A 24220-nucleotide genomic window follows, 5' to 3' on the forward strand; every position below is an offset into this window, starting at 1 on the left:
TGGAACAACGCAGAATCAGCTCTTCCTGGATGCGATCAATCGAGATAAATCTGGTCGCGTCTTGCATCGCAAACAAAGCGATAATGCGGCGTGACAGCACAGTTTTGAAGAATGAACAAACACTTCAAGGATTCACGCCAATATACTCATAGAAGCACCGCAGAGGTTACGACTGGTTGAGACACTAACTTCTTTCATGTCTGCGAACATTTTTTCCAGATATCTAATGTAGTGTTTAGGAGATCTTAGGAGTGCTTTTAGGAGACACTGCTGACATCATTGCTTTTACAGCCAAAGCTGTTATGCCGACTATATGGTCACGTGACGGTAGTGCGTGATCGCGTGACAAGTTCTAGGCATGTGACCGGGCGATCGTTGCGGTGTCACAAGCTGTCAGAAACTGTGCAAGTCGAATACTTTACTTTAGGTCTTCGGTGTTCGCGAAACAAGGCATCAGTTCAGCGCGTTAGGGTAGCACAGCGTAAACACTTGTCAATCCTTTTATGTGCCTCATATAATAGTTAACTCAGCGACGTTTTTTTATTAATACATGTGGTAAGTCGAACCTTTTTAAGCGCCTAATATAAGTGCCACAGAAACTTGGCAAACGCTAAACTCAAGCGGAAACGAGCATGCGGAAACTAAAACATAACGAAATAGAAAGAGGATATTGCAAAACATAGCGAAGAGATAGAGTGAAAGAAGAGAAAGAAAATATTCGTTGATAGCCGGCTGCAGTATTTATGTTGCCTTCATTATGTCATAGCTAAAGTTAAATTCAGCCGAAATACAAACATTTTTTTATAGAGACAGATTGTTTAATGACGTTAGTGAGATCCGTTTTGGCGCCTTCTGTTAATAAACTCACCAATTGAGGTCTGCGATCGATAACTGGCTTTACTGCTTTGTACGGCTCCTTACTGTAAACGAAGAGTATCGAATGTCGTTCATCTGGATTTCCAACGTCATTCATACGATGCACTGTAAATGAGTGGACGAACTTACTAGCTCACATAGTCATTGAACTTAACGAAACAAGATTTCAGGACCTAGTACGCAGTGGCGTTGGCATATAAACGTATTTGTTACTTCTTTGTTCGTTGTACTTTGCAGTTGCTTCTAATTATTTTCCTGCCTCAAACCATACTCGACAATATTTTTCATTTGTTGTTATGCCGCATTGTTTTGTTGTCTCCCTAAGATTTTGATTACAGTGATCTCACTCTCGTTTGCTTCTATTCCAAAGCCTGAGGTATTCAAGGTATAGTACCATTTTATAACTAAGCTTTTTGATCCTTTTCTCGCTTTTGAAGTTCCTTATATTGCGCTGCGCACTACTCTGCTACGTGATATTCTTGATAGAGGCCCTGTGTGGGTATCCTGAACAAAATAAAAATAAAAATCTGTATGACATTCTTGTTTGATTCACAGAGGCACAACAAAATAATGGCTGTGACTGCTTGAATTGCGGAATGACGTCTTTGCTAGAAAATGCTCAAGATCTAAAGCAATTGTCGCAATATAAAAATAATTGGAATGTACAATTACTGAAAGTGTAGGAGAAAAGAAGACTCGCCAGTGCTGCGTGTTTATAAACTTTCTTTATTTTAAGGAAAGAAAACAAAAATTAGAGTAGCTCTTGTAACGTTCACAGATTATTTAAGAAGATATATTCATTTTCTTTTCCGCGCTCTCGTAAGAGTGGGAGTCTACATTCGCAACACGCACACACACACGCACGCATACATACATACATACATGTACAGAGTTTCAAAAAACAAGATTTTGAACTCTCTTGTAACTTGTCGCAGTGTGTACCGCGTCGGATCAGTTCTCACAACTTGGCATTTATATCCACTTCTCTATGCACCATCATGCAGTTTTCCTCACACTGTTGATCGCAAAGGCACGTGTGAATAGTCACTTCAGTTGAAGACAGGGTCTCTGTAAGCCGTTCTCCAGGTTTCGCAGTCTTGGTGTAAGCACAGCCGCAGAGACGTTGACGACTACGCAGTCCGGAGAGACACTCCTTAGATGCCCTTGAATGCTTCCTTGTCTTAGTTTTGGGTTTTGACCATGTGGTTGAAGTTGAATACACACTCGCACCATGTTTTGTAATTAATGCGATACAAAACAAGTTCGGTACAAAGGTTTCGGGTTTTTTCGCAGGTGAATTAGTCTTGAGCATTCTAGTATTTACAGTAATAGTGGTACAGCTTCTGAAAGAAGAGTGTCGGTGGGAGAACGCTCTACATGTTCAAATTTCAAAGACACCCATTTATTTCTTAATTCGGGCATCGGCTGAGAGCAATTTATGGTTACAGCCTGCTGGGTGAGCTTTCCTTTCTTTTAGAGTTACTGCAGCTTTGCAACAGATTGTGGAAGGAATAGGCAGCATTAAAATAATAATGACACACAGGACGTGGTTGTCTTAGAGTTCACGCAAACTAAAAGGCTGTGCTTGTGAGAAAAAAAAAGAGCACGAAAAAACCGGCACAAAAATAGCATGGTAGAAGCACTACACTTAATAGAAAGACATGAACAACTGGTCCTCACTGTTATCTGGTATCTCAAAAGCTGGATGTCGACCGCTTAAGTTATAAAAAGTCTGAAGTCTCGCACACATTCACTCAGTTATACATATATAACCTGCGCCAAGTACATTGTTGATTAATTTTTCAGTAATTTAGTGCCTTGGAAATTGTTTGTCAGGACTTCTGCGTGTATATCCGTTTATGACCTCTCTCAAAAGCATGAAAAACACAATCGCACCTAGCTGCAAGCATAAGTGTATGTAGATTCCTTTGATTGCTATTAGGTACTTATTGTTAATGCAGTGTGGTTCTCTTAAAAAAATAAATGTCGGAAAATATAAAGTGCGGAGAATGATCAACAACTCTTCAAGGTCCTAACGAAAGTACTGGGTTCATAACCTACAAGTAAAATAACATGTTCAACCAACAACGTACTCACTTTATCCCTTGAAAGGCAAGTAAATGCTAGCTTGATGCAGTAATTGTCCATCAAAGGCTAAGACTTCATCGATACACTGCAATTGAAGACTAATTGTAAAGTCAGCGCACCGCTCATTATGTGTGATTTGTATGGATATCACCTACCTAGTACTCTGAACCAAGAGAGCTCGCCTAGAAAAATGTGCACGGAATACGATTACAGGTACATTAGACGCGCGGAACTAGTTTGTTCGCTAACACACTTTCTTCTTAACCGGGATTTCTACGAGAGAGAGGAAGGAAAAAAAAACTTTTTTTTTAATTTGCTGTCCGAGGAGAGCTGAAATTTTATTGGCATGAGGTGTTTGGTTTCATATCTTAGTGTCCGCGATCACTAATTTTTCTACGATCGAATTCGCAATTTTGTGTTTATTCCGAAGGAGACCCTTACACGAAACTATCCCCGTTCCCTGCTGCGGGCGAAAGCCCTATGCTGGGCAGTCGGTGCCTCTCGTACATAACACTTAAGGATCGCGGTAGGCTACTTTTTCGCTACAGCTCGACGCTGGGAAAATGCAAACTTTCTCATTTCTTCTCATGAATTCTTAAAGAGTCTGTGGTCTCAGAATGCGGAATGGAAGTGGTCGTACAGTTAAATGAAGCTGCGTGCTGATGCGACGCTGCAGGTGTTTGCGTTTTATTTGTTTGATTCTATAAAACAGTATAATAGGGAGTTTAAATGGCTGCCTTTTTTTTTCACTACATTCGGCTAACACTAGAATCCGTTGAAAAAGAGTCACGGCGAGTCTCGATTTAGAAAAAGAGGCAACAAAGACTTAATCATTTCTGGTTTTAAAAGCCCTCAAAGTTACTTTGTGATATATTCTTGTCGGGAAAAAAACAATAAATGTAGTGATGGTCGGCTTTTCATGACTTAAAAGTCAGAATGCTTGATATAGCATGTTCTAAAAGAATTATTACTGCGAAAATAGGACACTAACGCTAAAATTAGAAACACTACAGACAAGACGGTACAGACTGACTTTCTTCTTTAACTTTTTGCTTTAAAGCATATTGTGACCACTGCTTTGTAATAGGTGAAAAAAATGGCAACTTATAGCTACAAAGTGGAATACAAGCGACCATCATCATACTGCTGGGCTCAGAAAACCAGATTTAAGTGGACTAGTGGACGAAAGAATGGAAGCTTGCAGCTTCTTTCGAGTACCAAAAACCGATGTTCAGAATTCATGCAATGTAAGCTGCAATCGCATGTGTGAGGTAAGCATACATACCGCGGCACTTGTAGATCAGGGGAGCGCGCTTCATCTTTGATTCGCGTTTAAACAGATCAAGACACCTGTGCATCATTACGGGGATAGAAGTCGTGCTCTATATTCAACCTCAACTACTTGTGACATCGCGAAGATTACCACAGGCTACTAGATTTAGTGAAATGCGAGCTCACAGATCGGTCCACTTTCTAAGCCTTAACATTCGCCTCTTTAGAGCGCAAATCATTTATTGAAAAGCGAACAGACCAGGTTAATGCGCTGTATCGTCGTGCGTGGGAATGAGATTCTAGCGGAATTTCTCAGTGGTTACTTCCTAAGAAGGTGCTATATATACACTCGCGGCCAGTTAAAGGAGGCATAGCATGAACTTAAGCTCGAAAAAGAAGGAAACAATAAATTTCCACTTAAAAAAAAAACAAGCGTTTTGCACCTTTTCTCTGCGAAAATTTGTGACGTGTTTTGACCAGTAAGGTTCGTATATTATTAAAGGTGTCTAGCTTAAAGACGGGGCTACACTCTCGCGGCATATTTTACATTTTAAAAATCTAGTGCACGCCAGGCAATGTGAGACAAGGAGGAAACTGTTTGGCACGTTATACATCGGCGTTCAGTGAAGGGGCAGCTATTTTGCTTCTAAGCAGTCAACATCCAGCTTTAGTGAGAGAGCAATACATCAAAAATTTTACATAACGAAAAGGACTGACATATCATATATGTGGCAGCTATAGAATAGCCCAAATTTTTAGGGAAGATTAAAAAAAAAAAGATGCGCATTGTTTGCAGCTTATTCTGCTCTCAACGAAAGGACAGCATCCGCGTTAGTTTTATTAATTTGTACTTGTTAACGTTTTGTTTGCCCACGCGTGGCAGATGAATCGCACAGGGCCTTGTTGATACCATGCAAGAAATACTATCACATTCCTAGTAACTTAAAGCATTATTATATAAAAATATACTGCGCATCGAAGTAAAGTCCTGTGCCCATGTTTGACAACTTAATTTTTTAATAATTAGAGGTGCTGCTTGGAAAAGTATGGTGCAACCATGCACCTTGTCCTGAACAATTACATTCCGCAGCACATGCGTCTGAAAATAAACTCGCAGATCACTGCTGCCCCACGTGACACAACAAAAATTGCAGTTTAGGACTGGCAAACCGAAGAAAAGGTGATATTTCTCAAAAACACCTCAAAGCATTAGTTCCTGAGACAGCGATAGGTTTCTTATAGAATCAGGGAATCTTGCTTCCAAATGCTTTTGATGAAAATGAAGATGAAGACAGGACCTGGCCCACACTACAAAACAAGATTACTGGAGGACCAGCGAAATAATGATTTGCCGTATGTTGTAACAGTTACTTTTTTCGCAATTTTAGTATGAGGACGAGATTGTTGGGAATATATTTTGATGACTTGCTTGGAACGCTGATAAACAAAAACCATAAACGGCCAGAGCCAGCACTAACGCAATCGTAGCATTCGCCACATTTCAATTTACTCGTACGGTGTCACAAGCGGAGAAGCCCTGACTTGTTGAGAGCCCCCCTCCCCCACATTAAACTCCCTCTCATCTTCTCATCTCTAGCTTGCTTGTCGATATAAAAACGTGCAAAATACGACAAATTGGACGCCCAATGCCAAGTGCCACAGGACGCTGTCACACGTTATCAGTATCGCACTGCTCTTCATGTCATCAACTGTTGCCTATGGATCGGCATAACTGCACCCCAAGAACTAGTGCTCAACAACTTGTTTTCAATTCCCACTTGTAATGCCGTACTGTATCCTTAAAATGGGCATTTTAATGAAGCTTAAAGGCTGATTTGTGATTTTTGTATTTTGTCTGGTCGATTACAAACCATCATTGAATGCATTCACCGCGGACCTGCACGCCTAAATAGAAAGCACTTAGACCCGTACAGACAGCTCCTTAAGCAGCGTTGCATTAAATAAAATGCCAACTGGGCAACACACCGCAATTCAGGGTACTATGGTGTCTGAACATTATATTTCAGTCTTAGTTTTTTACCTTTTGGCGAATTCTTACGCTCATTACAAACTGAATTTCCCGCGAATCCGGAGAGCACTTTATCTTGAATTTCAATTTCAGGGCTCGAAGCCGTTCAGACATATAAAAGGACCGAGTGAAAAAGGAACGTTTCTTTAGTGTGCGTACTATTCATACGACCTCTCCACGTGTAGCGCTAGCCAGGCATTGGACATTAAGGTGACATGCAAGTAAGCAGCCATGGTTGATAAATTTGTTGAAAGTGATCTGTACGACGCATGATACTCTTTTAATCCTTTACAAGATTTGATTAACTTGTGGAAACAAAAGAAAACTGAGTGCGCTAAGAGGATGTGCCATACACGCACCTTTGCAGGTGCTGTTGAGTGTGTGGTCCATGACGTCAGCATCTGCATAGATCTCGCTAGCTGTGATGAACACCTGACATGTACCGCGAAACACTTGGACCTCTGTGCTAATGCGAAGCGGCAAACCACGGCACCAAGACAACAAGCCGTAACAACAGCAAGCAGTCATCATTCCCTGCTCAGCAACTACTAAACCATTTGCCTCTACGGGGCGCCATGGCGCACAATCAGAATATGGTAAGAAAAAGCAAAGCCTAGCTCGTCACTTGCCAGGCAACAGTCTGTGAAAGAAGGATTATGTTATATATAAGGGGTAAAAAAAAGGACCTCATTCAGAAAGGATGTCAGTGATAAAAAATAAAGCAATGGGAGCGCCCCTAACGCTAGGCGTTTCCCACGGCGCACCTAAGCGTTCTAAAAAGTGCGCATGAATGAATTCAGTTGCCATCTCGGTAGAATACCACGAGTCACGATTAAAAGGACCCCTCACCCGGAGCTGCAGAAAGAGGCGACAATATTATGTACACCAGGACCGTTTAAACACACCGTTTCATGACTCCGGTGTATGCGTACAGATTGAATCTTTATGTAGTTGCAACTATTATGATCACCGTAAAATTAGTGCACATGAGGGCGCCTTTAACTGTAACAAGCGTTAACAACGTTCTTCTCAACATGAAAATGGCTGCGAGTCGGTGATGGCGCCTCCACGCAAACGCGCACACTCACGCACGGTCACACAGGCATGCGCATAACTTCACGGTTCATGTGAATGAGACACACTAAACAACCGCATCATTGAGCGAAGACAGGTGTGACATTTGGTCCGTGCACTGCGGCAAGTGACCCGTAACACCGGTGCACGGCCCTGTTTATACTACTGGTCAAGAGAGAAATCGTACCCAACAGCGCAGCATTCTTCACTTTTAACTGTTGGTATGCTCTACAAAAAAAAAAAAAACTTCATTTTTCAGGACGTGGCGCTTTGAAAGAATGTACATCTCATCCATTCTCACGGTTCACACAAACACAAGTGCAGCGATCAGGCCTCTTTAAACCCCAAACCACAAAATGTGAAAAGGTTAAAAGCACCCATTTTTCAACTGGGGTCCCGATGACCTAAAGCACCGTCAGGTCTTTGACAATACAGGTCGAACAACGCTTCGTCTGAACCCTTGAAGGCTGTGTGGCGCTGCCCTGGTGGTTCCTCATAAAGGTGACGATAGACGGCCAGACACACTGGTGGAGTTGGGTCTTGTTTTTTCAATCAGGGAGTTCGCCGTATGAGTCACTTCAAACGAACGTTGGGACATCCTTCCGCACCTTCATTTCTCTAAAGCGCGGCGCAGCGCACATTGTTTTCACGCCCGAAGCGCAGCAGTCATGACTCCAACGGTGAAGAGAGCTTCGAGTTTAGCACAGGGGCAACGTGCCACCAGCCTCCGAGAGCGTCCAGCTGGGCACGGAGGAGGAGCCGGTGTCCGACCGCGGCGGAGTGATGGCCAGCGACGACATGGAGAGTCTTGAAGATGGCGGCTTCCAGGCTGGCAGCAGCGGCGGCGTCACGCACACCCGCGAACACACGGCACTCACGAGGGGCGTGGCAGCAGCGCCGGTGATGATAGGCTTTAGCCGTTGGCTGGCTTCCCCTTGGGACGCCCGGGATCGGGCTTCACCTGGTGTTGGCGTGACACGTGGACCATGGCGTCGTCACGGTGTCGGTCGAGATTTCGGTTGAAGCAGGTTGCAGCGAGACGTATCCGGAAAGAACGAAGCACGGGGTGGGAAAGGAACAAAGGGTAAAAAAAAAACACTTAGAAAGGACTCGAAGACTCGCTGCCAAGTTTCATGCGGACAGTGCACTAAATAGCACCTACGAACATGCAATGCAAAGTGGTAAATTCAGGCAATGTTACGCTCCAACTACCATCGCACTGCGTGCTCTGTTCTCGCATCCACATCGAAAGAGCTTAGTGGCCGACTCAGAAGCCTTCGCAGGAAAAACAATATTTTTGGTGAATGCATTCATTTATGAGCATGATCTTGCCCTGGATGCTTACCAGGGCGCTCATTTTTTATTTTGTGCTGGAGACAGTGGTCTTAGTATTCATTTCTTTTACTATTAATTCACTTTTAAAGGCACTTCATTATTTGAGACAGTACAAGTGTTAAGCTCAGTTCATAAATAAAAGCATTAGCAATGAAATGAGGTGGTTCCACAGAGACCGTTATGGTCGTAAACGGTGGGAGCGGAAATATACAATCCAAGGTGAAGGCTAAGATTAGGCAGGCTTTAATAAATTTCCCTTTATACCGCTTCTGTGATGGTTTATCTGAGTAATACCGTTGACATTCTTGTATACATAACTAAGCAGTGAAGTTTCGGCAACATCTGAATAAGATAGATGGATGGCGGCTTTGCGCGAGCACTAGTAACGGTACTGCTTTGCTTGATGATGTATTGTGCACCATGCATATAGCACAAAGAAATATGTTAGCCTGAATGGCGGCAAAATGAAGGAAAAGCAATGAAAAGAGAATATAGCTTTAGTTTAACAATACAACGATCATAACAGAAAAAAAACTGAGTTTGATTGCATGTTGCTCTCTATTTCCTTCATAAATGTTTGTTGCTTCGTTGCAGCGCCCCGTGAAGTAAAACATCTCTCTGCGCTTAGTTGTTCGCACTCTAGCTATCGTGCACGCATTATCTATCACAGCACCCAAAATATTTGCACGCAGCAAACATGTGCCTAGTGCAGTACGTAGCCAAGCAAGGCTTCTTGCAGATAACTAAATAGTATGGAAACCTACTCTGAAAGAAGCCACAGCTTCTAGTGCGAGGAAAGCATGATCTGTTCGATTTCGATGTTTTGCGTACCGCATCGCAACGCGGGATTCAATTTTCGAACAATTTCGCCAGAGAAAAGCTGTTTCCTTTCTCAATTTTACAGAATCAGATTACTGGCTGCCAAAACTTCCTCCTTTGTCGTGGACGTTAAAATTTCCGCGCAACAATCAATATTCGTTTACGATACCGGAACCCGTATTGCTTATATTTGTGTCGTTCGTTTCACGAGAACGTGCCTAGCCAGCGAGCGCGCATAGATCTACGACGCGACGGCTTTCGCGGACCTGCTTGGTGAAGGCGCCGGCGTCTCCGCCAAGGATTGAAAATGGAAGAAAAAAAAGAACGAAGGAAGGAAGGAAGGACAGAAACAGACCGTTATAGCGAAACTCTTGGAGAAGAAGACCTCATGCATGCTATCGGGCAAAACCTCGCAAGAATCGAAACGTTGGCGGCAGCGGCGGCGACGATTATGCCCTCAACTGTGCGGATTGGCACTGACAAGTGACGTTCCGTCAGTTTTCTTCTCCCAGAATCGGCCAGAACGGGCGTCGGAGAATTTAACGAAAGAAAAGAAAAACAGAACAAAGGCGAGAACAATCGAGACAAACAAAAAAATGAAAAGAGAGACAGAGAAAAATGCGGTAGGAATAATGCCACTCCCGGGCCCGACTGTTCTGAAAAAGGAGGAAGCATCGATGCGATAGGCCTAGCGCCGGACAAGAATGGGGAAGTGGGGAAAGGCTCCTAGGGAGGAACACAGCCGCTGGCTGCGAGGACGCCGGCGCCGATGTTGAAAGAGGATAACGAAGAAAAAAGCTTCCTGCGCCGCCAGCGCGCGAGAACGAAGTAGCGGTAGGAAGAAGAAAGAAGGAATTGTGCCGTGATTGCCTCGAAGCGTTCCGGAAGACTTGTAGTGGCAAGGGTGTGTGCGTAAGAAATGAGAGAGGCGTAGACGAGGAGAAGGGACGCGGCGAGAATTCTCCCGTCCTCCCGCTTGTTTAGCGCTCCTTTTGTACGGCTCGTCTGCTCGCCAGGCGGCCAGCAATTACCGTTATAAGCACATCTCTATGTGTCTCGCGCGACCTCATCGTTGGGTCGGCGAGCCCGTGTCTTATGTGCTACAACTTCTTCGTTGTGCGTCACATTTCTTTTCTTTTTTTTAAGCTTGTTGCATTTCTTGTTCAGGAAAAGCGTCGCAATCAGTGACTGCGGATGTTTTTGCTCTACCCTCCTTTCCCTTCTTTTCAGTCAGTCTCCAGAGTTAGAAACTTGGGTCACAAGGATTGTTGTAGGGCAGACTAGGTCTCAGAGCGACCTATTCTCATTCCAATCTTTCCTTTCGAAATGACGAGGTTGCCATGCTGAACTAATCACATTCTATCCGTATGAATTTTGGACGTGCCTCTATACATACCAAATGTGAGTGATCAGCGCAGAAAGTTTTTTTTTTTGTGCGATCGCGTTCCTTAAGGGGTATGTAGAAAAAAGTAACTATAGCCCTTTCACACTGCTCCTTCGATGCAATGTAGAATCGTAACGACTGTTTCTCTTTGCGTGCCTGCTTATTAAGGCTGAGGCCTTCTAATGACAGGATACATTTTCTATACCTTTACTTAACCCGATTATTCGTCGGTACCACCATTTACAATACATTAATTGAGGCGTTTTCATTCTACGTCATTGTATGCGTAAGCAGACGCATATACTTTGAGGGCTCCTCATTAAGGGTAACGTTTCTAAAACAGAAAAAGTTATTCTTGCGATAATTACAAAGTATGCTTATAATACCCCACTAAATGTTCAATTGCTTCTAAATATCTCTATTTTTAGGAAGCTCATAAATCAGGTAAAATTGTTTAAGTATTACCCTGAGAGCATCATAGATTCGTTATAAAAAATCAAGATCGAGGTAAGGTTTAGTCACTGTTAAACGTCAGACGAAAACAGGTGCTTCGCGTCACAACCAGAGCGTTCAACCACAAATCAAACAGTGCTGGTTAGTGCAGAGCAAAGATAAAAAGAGAGAGAAAACGAGAGAAGCAACGTTCAGGAAGGTCACGCATGAGTGAAGGCAGAGAAAACAGATAAAGGCAAGCAGCATTGCGGTAGTGGCGGTGCAGAGTGAGTCCCGCAGCCGGAAAAGGCGGGGAGGTTCAGGTGACCGAGTAAGCGTTACAGAGCCGGCGGTGCTTCGGCCAGCAAGCAGAGAGCGATGCCGGGGTGAGGCGGGTGACGACCGTGGTAGTGACGGCACTGTGTGCGAGGCCGCATGAGAGCCGGGCTGCTTGCAGACAGATTCGGCGGCGACTCACGGGGGACCTGGGCCTTTCGACCGTGTACTTGGGCCAGCTGTCAAAAGAGGACCGCGGCGGCACCCAGCCGACGGTGCCGCCGCGGTAGCCACGACTCGGGGATGGCGGCGCGATCGGGGAAGGCATACCGTGCGCCCGGGTGGCCGCGAAGTCGATGTCGGCGTACTCCGTGGGTGGCTCGTGCGGGCCTGCCAAGGGTGGTGGCGGTGGCGAGCCCACTACGGCGCGGCAGCCCGAGCGCGACAGAGAGCGGCTGAACGTGGACTGCGTGCTGGGCGGCAGGCTCAGCTCGGCGTACGTCAGGTCGTCGGCGCGCTGGCCACGAGCAGCGACGCACGAGGGAAGCGACCGAGTGGTGGCCGGGAAAGTAGAAGAGAGAAGAGAAGAAAAGAAAAAGCAGGTTCGTATATGTGCAGACAGAGAAGAGGAAGAGAATACAGATTACAGAAAGAGCGACAAGAGACAGTCGTGCGAGAGTATGTGCAGAACGGGTCCTTTTGTCTGCACGTTTCTGAAAACAGACTTGATTTGCAATGCGTGCTTCGGATTTGCATTTTTTTAGTTTTTTGTCTGCTTGCTTTGCCTAATATGTGCTCAATAGTGAGTACCTTGAGAAACTTGTTTAAATTACCTAACAGCGGGGTAAAGAGGCGCCTATATGGAGCAGGTTTTTCTTTTTTAATGCGGCGTTAGAAGCTTCCTTTAAAAATAAAAATAAAAACACATAGGCGAGAAGAATATTTTAAAATAAATGTAGGAAGAATGGAGATATAAATTAGGAGCTCAGTGCAGCAGATACAAAGTATCGATAACAAGTTTTCGCATAAGTCGTTTGAAAACGCCGAACCCCAAATTTATACAGGTAGTTTGACTGCCTTCTTAACGCCATTTGTTGTAGCATTAGCAACGAACACTCTTTGCTTATTATTTTCTGGTTACGAGTTTTAAGTTACAGCGAGGTAATACAAACTAAAGGTTCGTTAAAGAACTTATAAACCGTAGGCAACATACCTGCTTTGGCATGTAGCAGTTCGTCGCTAATGTGGGCGTGAAGCTTTCCGGGTACTTCTTCTCAGCCCCATTTTCGTAAGACGGGATTCGGTCAGTGATATGCGTCTCTACGTACTTCATTTCAATATCCGAATAATCGGAACCTGAAACTGAAATGTGATTGGGTTATTTTCCACACAGTAGGATAAAGGAATGGATCATCCTGGCTCTTGGAGCGTAGAAATAATATATTTAGAAAAAAATAATAAAATATTTATCCTTGTGTGCGCTCCAGCACGCTGGCTGGTGCTAATAAAATTGAATGTTCGCTGGTCAGAACGCGAATTAAACAAAATATTGCACATATACATAATTTGCTCGCGCATTTGTCGTTTCTTACGGTGCACCACAGTTTTACTATACATAATTTAAGCGAGCTATATGCTCAATGGTTTGCATCCCGTGCGCTATCTTTCTTATAGCAATGTATACAAGCAGAATTACAAACACCCGAATTAATGCCATATCGATAGAAGAGAAATCTAAAGGCAAATTATTTTCTTGTTGTTGCATATAAGTAATTCTTCTCCCCTCTTAAAAGAAGAGCAGCAAAATTCAATGCAATTATTTCAACATTTCCCGAAGTTATAATACTTTCGGTAACAGGGTATACCTACGATATGCGAGTCTAAAAAATAAAGGGAGGTATAAGTGGAGAAATTATTTGATAATAAAAAATATTTTTTCCACTTTAATCCTAAGGGTTCGCTTTTATTCATAAAGGGTCTTTACGTGGCAGTGCACGCTTTACAGAAAGAAAAACATAAATTTGTTATACTGCGCGTTTGAAGCGTCTTGCTCTGAAGTCAAACAACGATATAGCATTTCGAATTCCTTTCCCCGGGAAACTTTTAATAACATCGCTATTACTATAGCCAGCTACCAAAGTTCCAAGCGAAGAACGCACAATCCTTTTATAGACGAAGCGCAAACGCCAAGCGTTCTCAGCGACTGCACCGAATCGACGGTGCAATGGAAGCGCGGCGCAAGAAGTAAGGCTTGTATAGATTTGTACGAAATAGCATTACATGCCCTGCAGGAACGCAGATAATGTCAAAAGCTTTGTATGGACGCAAATAGGGTTCTAACCATATGCGTTCTTTATATTCTTATGGAAGCAGTGCAAATAGTGCCTAGGCTGCAAGTGAACATTTAATTGGATATAAAGTGCGTTGCATGTGGCCCAATAACAGCGCTGTGTTTTTTCCTTTCAATATTAGCGCAAGCGCGCGTTATGTGTTTTTTTTTATCCTTGTAACATGGAAAAAAAAGCCGTGTGCTGACACGCGTCACGCATTCGGCGTCAGGCGCAGTTTTTGCTTCCTGACGTTCCAACTTGCGCCTTCACAAGTTTCCCCTCTTCACACGCCTCGCATCGTATAAAATTTGGGTCGAAAAAAAGACCGAACCTTGTGCTCATTGGCCACGCAGACGCTGAATTTAAACCATCTCTGTAGAGGCTATTTGATGTTAATGGCGCCCTTTGGAATTTAAATTACTCCTTGTAAAGCTTTAATTTCTATGGGATGACATAGACCCATGACAATAATATCTCTCACTGCTTTAGAGTACCCTTCTTTTAGCCCATGAAGTTGTATTAAGAGCGTAAGGATACCGCTGCGCTGTAACAGAGCGTAAGCGTACAATTAATTTTAGCTTGCAATGATGTATCGTGGTTTTTCAGGTGGCGGTTTTGTCCTTGGTCTCATGCTGAAGTGCTTTTTAAGTTAGTCATTCAAGGCTTGCGAAGAAAGTCCCTATCACTTGGCTGTTTCTGTGCTTTATTTTGTACTTCAACAATGCAATCTGTTCGGCGCAATGAAAACTAGCGTTTTGCGGACACCAAAACTAGTACGTGTGCAAAAGCCGACAGCGAAGGCAGAGTTACGTGGTGTGGCGCTTCAAAACAAAAACTGACCAATGCCAAGGTTTCTCGGCGGAATAATATCCGGGCATTTGTCTTCGACTTCTGTGATATCCACTATCTCCTTCTTTAGAGGCGTGTGCGATCTGTAATGAGAATAGAGTACATTATATTCGTCAGCGAGAAAAGATTCATACCAGGAAAAACTGCAATCAGTATTGTTTTCCGCGTGCTACATCATACTTTAAACATTTCAGGCTATTCAGAAGAGAACAATGCATAATAGCCCAAGAAAGAAGAATACAAAAATATTAAACCCTGCTTAGTCCGTTAATTAGGTTTGCTGTAGTTGTACCGTTATATCAAGCTATTTTCTTGTTCCCGAATTTAATAAGAATTTCCAAACGGCTATTCGAAAAACAAAAAAATTGAAACCTCCTGTTCAAACTTGTTATTGACAATAGATGTACCACTGCGTGTAGGCTGTCAATATTTAATTAACCTTCCTACTGAGTGACTACCTTATTGTGACGTCACAAGCACAATGGGGTTTCAAAGTTGGTGCACCAATACAAACTCAAGGCAGGCACAAAAGGTGTTTTGCCAGGAACTGCCTGACGTTTCTGTAGGACATTAACTGCATCCAAAAGAAGAATTCAGACTAAAGAAAAAATACTCAGAATAAGAATTTAGATTTTAAATATTTTTTCTATACTTGGGGTAAATGAAAATATTGCGATTTTAAATTGCTCACTCGTAAAGATAGGCAATCAAGTTATGAAGGAACACAGCGCTAAAGAAACGGGACAGAGGCGAGGAGACACACACGAGTTCTGACTAGTAACTTAAATCATTTATTCATATTATCAATTCAAATTATATAAAGTACACTGCTAGAACGCCTGAAGAGGACAAAGAGAAGCCGGAAATTTGTCTTTGTGTTGTCCGCCATTAACCTCTGAGGACATCCCTCGAGGCTGCACAGCTCCACATAGAGCGACGTTTAGATGTGTTCTTATATAGGTACTAATTTTCTAATTTTTGTCAGCAGTTGCTAGAACAGATGAAACTTTGTTTTCGTACTTGTCATATCATATTTTTCCTCTTTAAACAATATAAGTTTCCTTCAAAGTACACCACCGATGGCCTCTGAGAGGAGCTGTACTTTGTGAATATATAAAACCGGCGTTCGGTCAAGCCAGCCCTCTTGCATGGCCTTTCAAAGCGAAATGAGACAGAACTACTAGTTCTTTCTCATGCAAAAAGGTACGTGAAGTCTTGTCTCATTAACATTTTAAATTGACATATGCAAACCCTAAATATTATGCATAATCTGTGCTGTTTTGCACGCAAATTTCCTGTTTTTAGCCACAAAAAAACTTTTACTTCCAGTAATAGGAGAAATAATGTTTCTCTCGCCTTTATATCAAACGCTAAAGCCGCTTATCTTAATCCCTTGGCGATGCATGGCCAAAGAGCGGTATGTTCAAGTCATATTCTATTGTACATCATAAACAAGGAAATACATAGGAGGCTTCCAGTACGCCTTAATAAAAATATAAAAAGGAGTACTCGGAAAATTTTGTGACAAGCTTCTGAGTTTCGTTCAGAACATTTGGAAGATAACGGGCACAAATCTTACGGAAACTGTTTTCTTTCCCATTTTCTCATTTCAAGGTTGCTTTTGTTCGTGAAAAATCCTTATGATCATATCATACGCAGAAATTTTAAACTCGCGAGAAACAGAAACGAATTAATAATGCCTAATAAAACATGTGACAAAGTGAAGTGGATTGATGGGAAAAAGACATAACGGAATTAACACGGCACACTTGATTAGACCAATAATATTCAGTATCAAATAAAAGGAACTTACTTGTCATCTTCTTTTCTTCTTTTGGCAGCTACAGGGACAAAGAGAAAGGTGATGCAGCTCTTGAAAACGAAGTGGTACAGGGGATTATTCAAATCACTTCAGATACTTTCACACGAAAAGAATAATCTGGCTCTTCGAATACATTTGAATAAACGACGGACATTTTTTTTTTAGACTTGAACTGTACTAAAGAGTGGCTCGCATTTGTATTAGTTGACACTTTACGACTAATTCTGCGGTCGCGTATGCATGGAAATGGGTACTTGTTTTTCAGAGTGATTGAATAGCAATAGCTGAATTATTAGGACTTGCCCTGCCAGAGAAATCAGCTAAGTGAGCATCAGCACGAAATGTAAGTGAGCACAAAAAAGCAAAGATATTCTTTTTGAGCCCTATATAAGGGCCGTATAAAGGAAGAGATGCGTCAGGGTTGGCAGGATCATTTATATGTGGTCTAGAAATCGGGAAGCATATATTTTGTTAGCATAGTTAACACTAGCTCTATTTCTTACTTCCAAAAAGCTCGTTTTTCTCTTCCTATTTTTTTCGCATTTTCCGCACGCAGGGAAGATTGTGGGAGCTCATAAATATGAGCTTCTAGCACCATTGCAGTGAGGGCTCGATGTAGACAACTTACCTGCCTTCCTTTTGCCCGTTTTCACCTTCATGATGACTATGATGACAACGGCAATTAGGACGAGCAAGGCAACGACGCCGAGCAGGATCCCCAGCAGAGGGCTGGAAGCCGACACTATTGCTGCCTCTCCCGGAAGTAGCCCTAATTGTTGAATGAGAGCACGACAACAACGATCACAGAATAAGAGGCACGGTAAGCGCAACCTGTTCGGCTCTGTATCGATACGAACACGTAACAAGAAAATAGCCACCGTTTGAACAACAGTGTAAGCATTCTGAGGAGAATGATTTCTTTTTGGGGAGAAGCAGATTGCCTCCCATCCTACTACTATTTACTGATGGCTGGAATTGTCGAAGGCAATTGCGAAAAATGCAAGTTGGTTACTTTGCCTGAAAGAATAGAGCTCAACTCGGCGTTAATTTACAAAAATATGCGAGGTCTCTACAGCACCTCGTGAGCTTTTTTCCCCCTTGAAAATGTGCAACATGCAAAGTGCGCCGTGAGTAAAACTAAGCAGGCACTAGTTAGTCAATTTGTCAGCTGCATCAGCTGAATTAAAAGGGAAAGACGTTTGTTCTTTGGGTTTCTGGATGCCACGCAACTCCCCCAAAACAAGCACGACCTTCATGTTACAAAGAAAAAAAAGCGTTCGCAAAGTATGCACTGGGGTCCTAAGGTGAAGGACGCCGGACAAGCGTTTAAAACGCTGGAAGCACATCAAGTCATTCATTATTCGGGTCTTTAGCAAAGCGCAAGGCGACCACAGTCGGGCCGATCAGTTTGTTTAGGGGAATTTATAATCTCATGACTATTGCTTATAGTGCTAGAGGAACTTCGTTCTTTGCAGTCACGCGTCAGCTTTCTAGCTGGTGTTATCTTCAGTTTGTACTACGCGCAAAAATTTGGTGCATTGTAGCCGACGCGTGTTTGCACCTCCAGGTGTCATTGGTTAACATGGGCTTAAGTCTAAGTTTAAAACGTGGATAACTGAGTTAGGCTGCGTGGGTGTTAAATATAGAATCATGAAATGGTTCTTTAGCTATTTTACGCGATGCTTACTCTGAACATATAATATTTTTTTATCAGATATAAAATACGCAACACAAAGATAAAACAACTCAGCGAAAAAAAAACAAGGATGAAAAATTACACAAAACTAAAATTATTCGCGGAGGAAAAAAAAACAACAAAAGCATGCGCCTGTACAGAGCTCTTCTACTTTACTACTCTGCGCTTGCGGAAACAGGAGGAGGAAAATGTGAAAGAGATTGGGGGAGGCATGCAAAGCAAAAATTGAGGAGTAGGGGTAAAGGGATAAAGTGCGGGATAAGTGAAAAACCAACATGAAAGGAAACAACATAGCGTTAAAGGAACGCAATGTAAGCAAACAGAATGTGAAAAAAAAAAAAACTGGTCCCTGCCTACGAGCTCGGTCCTGGCCGACACTAGGGTAGAGAGGGCGAGCGGCACTGCGGTGCTGATCCCCTTCTCGTTCAGCGCGTAGACATAGACGCCGATGCTGGAGCCTGGCTCGAGTCCCGTCACTTCGAAGTTGGGGTCGTCGGCAACGATGCGCTCCCGCAGCCGGCTCCCGACAAACACGTCCGCCCGAAAGTGCACGGGCAGCGGCCACGGCTGCAGCGCCCTCTCGCAGCGAACGCCGAGACTGGTGGGCGTTACCGACGGAATGCTGCAGTTCATTGGCGGGTTCGGGGGCCCTAGGGCGTGCACAAAAGCGTCACTGTGTGTACGGTTTAGCAGGTGCTGCTTTGCGTAAGCCCTCGTAGTACTATGGTACTTAGAAACAGATCAGCGCCGGGCAGGTCTAGCTATGTGCCGTCCTTGGCAGAAGATCCCAGACAGAGAGGTTTGCTTTTCAACCGTATAGTGGAGCTTTTACGGGCCCCCAAAGACCTAAACGTCTCGAAATGTGAAGAAAAGAGTTTTCCTTCCTTTACACACGTTTAGATCTTAAGTGGTTCCATAAGTGCTCCGCTAAACAGCTAAGAAAAGTACCCCATCGCTTGGGTATATTTTTGGGACCGACAGTGCCGGTTCTTATTCCTTGCGCTTTTTGTTTGGTGTGAAAGAAAAACAATTAACGCTTACGACCCCTCTAAACCACGCTGTATTTTGTTGTGAGGTGGACGTTTGTCGTCGAATCAGAACAGTTTATCGTCGCGTTTATTCGAGCACGGTGAATATACAAAACAAGAACTAATCACATTTTGACGCCTTAGTAGAACTGCCGTTGGAAGGCACTAGAGTGAACTATATTTTGGGACATACCAAGAAGCTGGTCAGTGTTATGAGAGAGCCATTCTGAGCGGCTTTCACAGGAAGGCAGCCACGCGGCTTTGACCCCCGCTAGTTGCATGATCGAACCTTAGAACATTTCTTGCTCATTCTAGGGACGACTACACAGCAGCTGTTGCACTAGAGTGAAACTTTATGCGTAATTAAAGTGCGATTACGTCCGCATAGCACAACAGTTCGCGAAGAAGTGTATCAGCTTGTGGTAGGTACTCAACAAACCTTGCACGGAGAACTTGTGGTAATCTTTAGGTTGTGATAAATTACCACCTAGTTTGAAACTCATCAAAACGAGCATACTTCTTGTTGAATGCTGTTATATTGTAGGCAAAAGTTGCCTGACAATTAAAGTAACTTGATGCAGATGAATGCGCATACACGTTACTTCAGAACTAATAAAAACCTACAGAAAAGAGAAGGGTTCAACAGCATTAGAATTCCTAGAGTGTATTTGCCGTCCAAAGCGGTTATTCCGATAACATAAAAGCAGCAATAAAACAAGACAATTTAGAATAAAAGTTGTAGCCATCGACCGTCTAGTATGTTGATATGGTCTAAGTTATCAAAATACCCTTGCATGGAGAACTTGTAGTAAACTTATGGGCGCGATACATTGATGCCTAGTTTGGGACTAATCAATACGAGCATCCTCAATCTTCACTGCTTTTGTATTAAAGACAGGCAGACAACTGTAAATGAGACATAAAATGGTATCCTTATCCAAATTATCAATCCAGGTAATATCATGTCAATTAAACTTCTGATATTGGCACCTGCCTGAGACCTACTCACAATAATATCACCGAATGCGAGCAAACTGGCCAGTATAGTTACACTAGCTCCTTGGTTTAAAAATATTAGCTATTATGGGACGAGTACCAAAATTACGAAATAATTTCTACTAGCCTGCATCCTCTAATGACACCTGCCTTCCCTGGCGCAAACACCGAAACGCTCGTTAAAGACAAAAAGTTGGAGACTTTCAAAACACTTTACTCAAATGAAAATGCATTACGTGTTTGCGTCGTCACTAAAAGCTCCTGCTAGACCCGCACGCCTTTTAGCGAAAGGGTTAAAAAGGCTTAATTGAGTATTTTGAGGCACAGGCCGATGGCCCAGCGCTCGTCACGCCCTGTTCACCTCTGAGGAGGTTAGAAACTTCAATTGGTCATTAGGGCCACGGTTTAAGTGGGGTTGAGATGGCGCTGGCAAAACTGGGCTCTACAAGCACGAGGTTTTGAATCGGAGCACTTTTGAAAAAGCGAGGCAAGACCTTGGAGGCAAGGAATCTTGGGATTAATTACCGCGCCCTTTAATGAGACGCTTCTCCATCGCTCACTTTCGGAGCGCGTTTTCTTAGACCGTAGGCGAGGCGAAAATGCAAATCAGGAAAGCATGGAGTGCACACTCGCGACGCCACGTCGAGGTTTGGCCAATTTAAGCTAAAAGCTCGGGTTGCTTCTCACGAGCTACATCCATAGGAGACGTAGAGACTTCGAGTTTTTGTTTGGTAATGCTAAGGAATGGGTTTTTCTTATGCGTGCTCTCGTTAGGAATTGGGAGCAACAGAAGTTTCGTTGCAAGACTCATCATCTTCTCAAGAAAGGCGTTTTCAGACTGAACGAAACGAGCATTCCTTTTTATTCCCCGGACCATAAATCTGGAAGATAATTAGAAGTTGCAGTGGAGTTGTACGTAAGTGCCTGTACGGCATACGAAACAAAATAAAAACGGCTTTGTGTGAATGCACTTGCCTATAGACTTTGCTTGTGTAGGTGAATTTCGCCTTAAATTGGCGAAAGCGGTTTTTTTAAATACAGTTCAAAAATTGGTTTCTTATACAAAATGTCGGGGTATCTCGAATGTTTTCTTTCCTGAGGACGACTACGTACAACATTTTTCGATTTAAAATAGGGGACACTTGATGATCTTGAGCAGTTCTACAAAAGAGAATCAGCAAGAATTTGAGTTACAATAAGGAACGCGAAAATACTACCGCCGCAACTAGTCACTTCGATATAGTGCTACAGAATGCAGCCTGAACGTGACCAGGCAGCAATAAAGCGCTCGGATTCTTCAAGGCTATCCGCCCTTACACTGTTCTATCTGCCCTCAAACAATAACGAGAGCGAGTTAAACAAAATATGGAGCGTTTTCCTTGCTCTGGTTATGTCTTGGCGTGTACGAAACAGGCGTGACAGTTTCTTCCAGCCTGTAGCGAGTTTATAAAGGGTAGCCTTTATATATGACCTTATACGTGTCACATCGAGCGCTGCTTAAGTCCCCGAAGTATTCAATGGCGCAGACGTGATTGCAGTTAAGAAGTAAAGAATTCCACCACTTTCTCCTTCTATTCAGGTGCAGCTTTTATAACACAGAAACAAGCGTCGCCAGTTATCTACTTCCTCGAGGGTAATATGCGAGACTCGAGTCAAATACCAAAGAGACTTTCGCTGGACCTCTAAGGGTATCTCTATTGTGAAGAAAGGACGATAGCGCGGCATTTTATGACTTCACGTCTCTTTAGAATAATTCGCTACGCAATATGAGAGAAAAATTGTGATTTAGGAAGGCAGTGTGGTAAAACTTAATACCACCTTATTATTTTATCTCTCTATTCAATTCATTCGCTGTTGTAATAAGCCGAAGTATGCAGGATATAGAGAGCAAGGCGCTTAAGCTAGATTTTTTTTTTCCAGCAAGACAGAAACAGAAAATTCTATAGCGTTTAGAAACCGTAACGATGTTGAGCAAGGATTTTGCCGGGTGTTCTAGTCTGCTCGATATGTCTGTCCGAAACAAAAAAATCTGCTGGTGATTATAAAAGGGCCTGCTATGATAAAGACCTACATGGAGACTGGGACAAGAAGAAAAGGCGAGCCACTGACCGTTAAAATAAAGTATGGCTAAATCTAACGCTGAACGCTCCGTGCAGCATGCTCCTGCAAAGTTAACTGCGTGACTGGTGCAACAATTATAACTTTTGGACTAGCTTTAATAAAAAAAACTTTCGTTATGGTCAAGCCTGGGCAAAAAAATGCGTTAACAATTTTACATCGGCGGATTACTTTTATGCGGAAGTTTCATGTGGCACGTAAATAAAAAAAGCAACGAAAGCTAGCATGAAACCACAGGAGCTTCGCACAGAGTTGTCAGGTAATGCCGATATGAAAGGAGCAACGAAACCATGGGGCGGAAAGGCGACACAAACTTCATTTGTTATCTACGACCGGTTCGCGCCGCCATTTATTCCGCTCTTCAAAGCTGAGCTAATTAATGCGCTGTTATGCATGCCCGACTTTTCTCTCGCGCACAAACTCTGGCTTTAACGCCGCCGACGAAACTGGGCATTACATGTCTAGAACAACTTTTCTCCCTGTAATTAACAGCGCCGCTGCAAGAACAAAGCCTGGATAAACGAAGTTCTGAGTGCATCAATATGTTCATTTAAACAATGCAACGGAACTGCAAACAATATTTTTTACATCTAACATTTCTGAGCCAAACAAGTTTTTGTTTTGGGTTCGGCTCCCGTTTTTTAGATATGGCTCTCCTGCGCCGGGTTTAATTGTTCGTTTACTTCGTACCTGACGGCACTTACTGTTCTGTTCGTGTGATGGGAGGAGTCGTTTACTACTCAATAAATCCTGTTGAGTACCGCCATTGTCAGCAACTTCAAAATTGCTGTCAAAATTGCGAACTAAATATAATTTCTTGTATTTGCAAAATAAAACTAACGAAAGGAAAATGTGGTAAGGTGAAACTGGATTCAGTGAGGCAAACATAAAAAAATATTACCCTTGAATGATAGCAAGGTGCAAATGAGACAATTTTGTACAAACTATGTTGGTTGCCTCCCAAGTAACACAGTCTATTTAAAAGGTATCCTAGTTTGATGGAGGTACCAGCTATTCCTCACTGATCATTTAAATGGAAGCCACAGTTTGGTGTGTGAAATTTCTGAAATAATATTAGCTTCAGAAAAATTTGAATATCAAAGCATTAGTGCCGTCTTGCTCGGGCCAAGCGCAGAGAAAAGAGAAGGAGCCTTACATTTGACATCGCTCAATGGAATGAGTTTTAGTTTACATAGAATAATTAAACTTACAGCTCTGCAAAATGCAGCATTGGTTGCCCCGATCAGTTGGAAAAAAAATTGGAGGCTGCTCAAGCGTCGCCTTTAAGAGTGGAACGCGCCAGTGTGTTTTAGCGCTGACAGGGAGTCCACGGAACGTCATCGCCCGCTAAGCGCGACGCCTTGCCCGTTGGAAACACCTTTAAAAGCATTTTTCATATTTTATTAAAATTGTTTCAAGTATAAATTGATCAACTACACACTAAAATTTCTTAATTACCATCATCAAGCATTAGCCTTTTCATTCTGTGTATTTTAACACCTTTGGACCCCCTTTTTAATTTTTTATTTATTTACATAATCAATTGATTACACAGATTTCAGTAATTCGTCATCGCCTATCACACACCAATAAATCATTAATCACTAGAAGCACAAATTACCATAGTACGATTTTTTTATGCAGTCCGCATCCCCGATTACTTCCGACACGCGGTGCCGACTACTACTACGGTGACCGCTTTTCGATCGAACAACCTGTATACGCTGTCGCGTAAAGATTGAGACCATGTGCCTTTGTTCTCGCTTTGTGAGGAATTTACAGTACAAATTCGGTCT

At 42.9% G+C, this 24220-nt stretch overlaps 1 protein-coding gene across 5 annotated transcripts in view; it reads right to left on the minus strand.

Moving 5' to 3' along the window:
- Positions 1–1582: 1582 nt before the first annotated feature.
- LOC144136563 (nephrin-like) overlaps positions 1583–24220 on the minus strand; it is a 590467-nt gene continuing 567829 nt past the window's right edge. For 2 of the 5 annotated variants that reach the window (XM_077668964.1, XM_077668965.1), the window contains 7 exons: positions 18636–18932; positions 17215–17355; positions 16578–16605; positions 14756–14847; positions 12799–12947; positions 11916–12102; positions 1583–8300 (listed from right to left, as the gene is read on the minus strand). In XM_077668964.1, coding sequence (XP_077525090.1) covers positions 8038–8300; positions 11916–12102; positions 12799–12947; positions 14756–14847; positions 16578–16605; positions 17215–17355; positions 18636–18932 — 1157 coding nt within the window. In that variant the 3' untranslated portion in view covers positions 1583–8037. Of the gene's footprint in view, positions 8301–11787; positions 12103–12798; positions 12948–14755; positions 14848–16577; positions 16606–17214; positions 17356–18635; positions 18933–24220 lie in introns of all 5 variants that reach the window. The other 3 variants (XM_077668966.1, XM_077668967.1, XM_077668968.1) reach the window with 3 other exon arrangements.

This window comes from Amblyomma americanum, chromosome 6 (assembly GCF_052857255.1).
Source record: "Amblyomma americanum isolate KBUSLIRL-KWMA chromosome 6, ASM5285725v1, whole genome shotgun sequence".
Classification (NCBI taxonomy): Eukaryota; Metazoa; Arthropoda; class Arachnida; order Ixodida; family Ixodidae; genus Amblyomma; species Amblyomma americanum.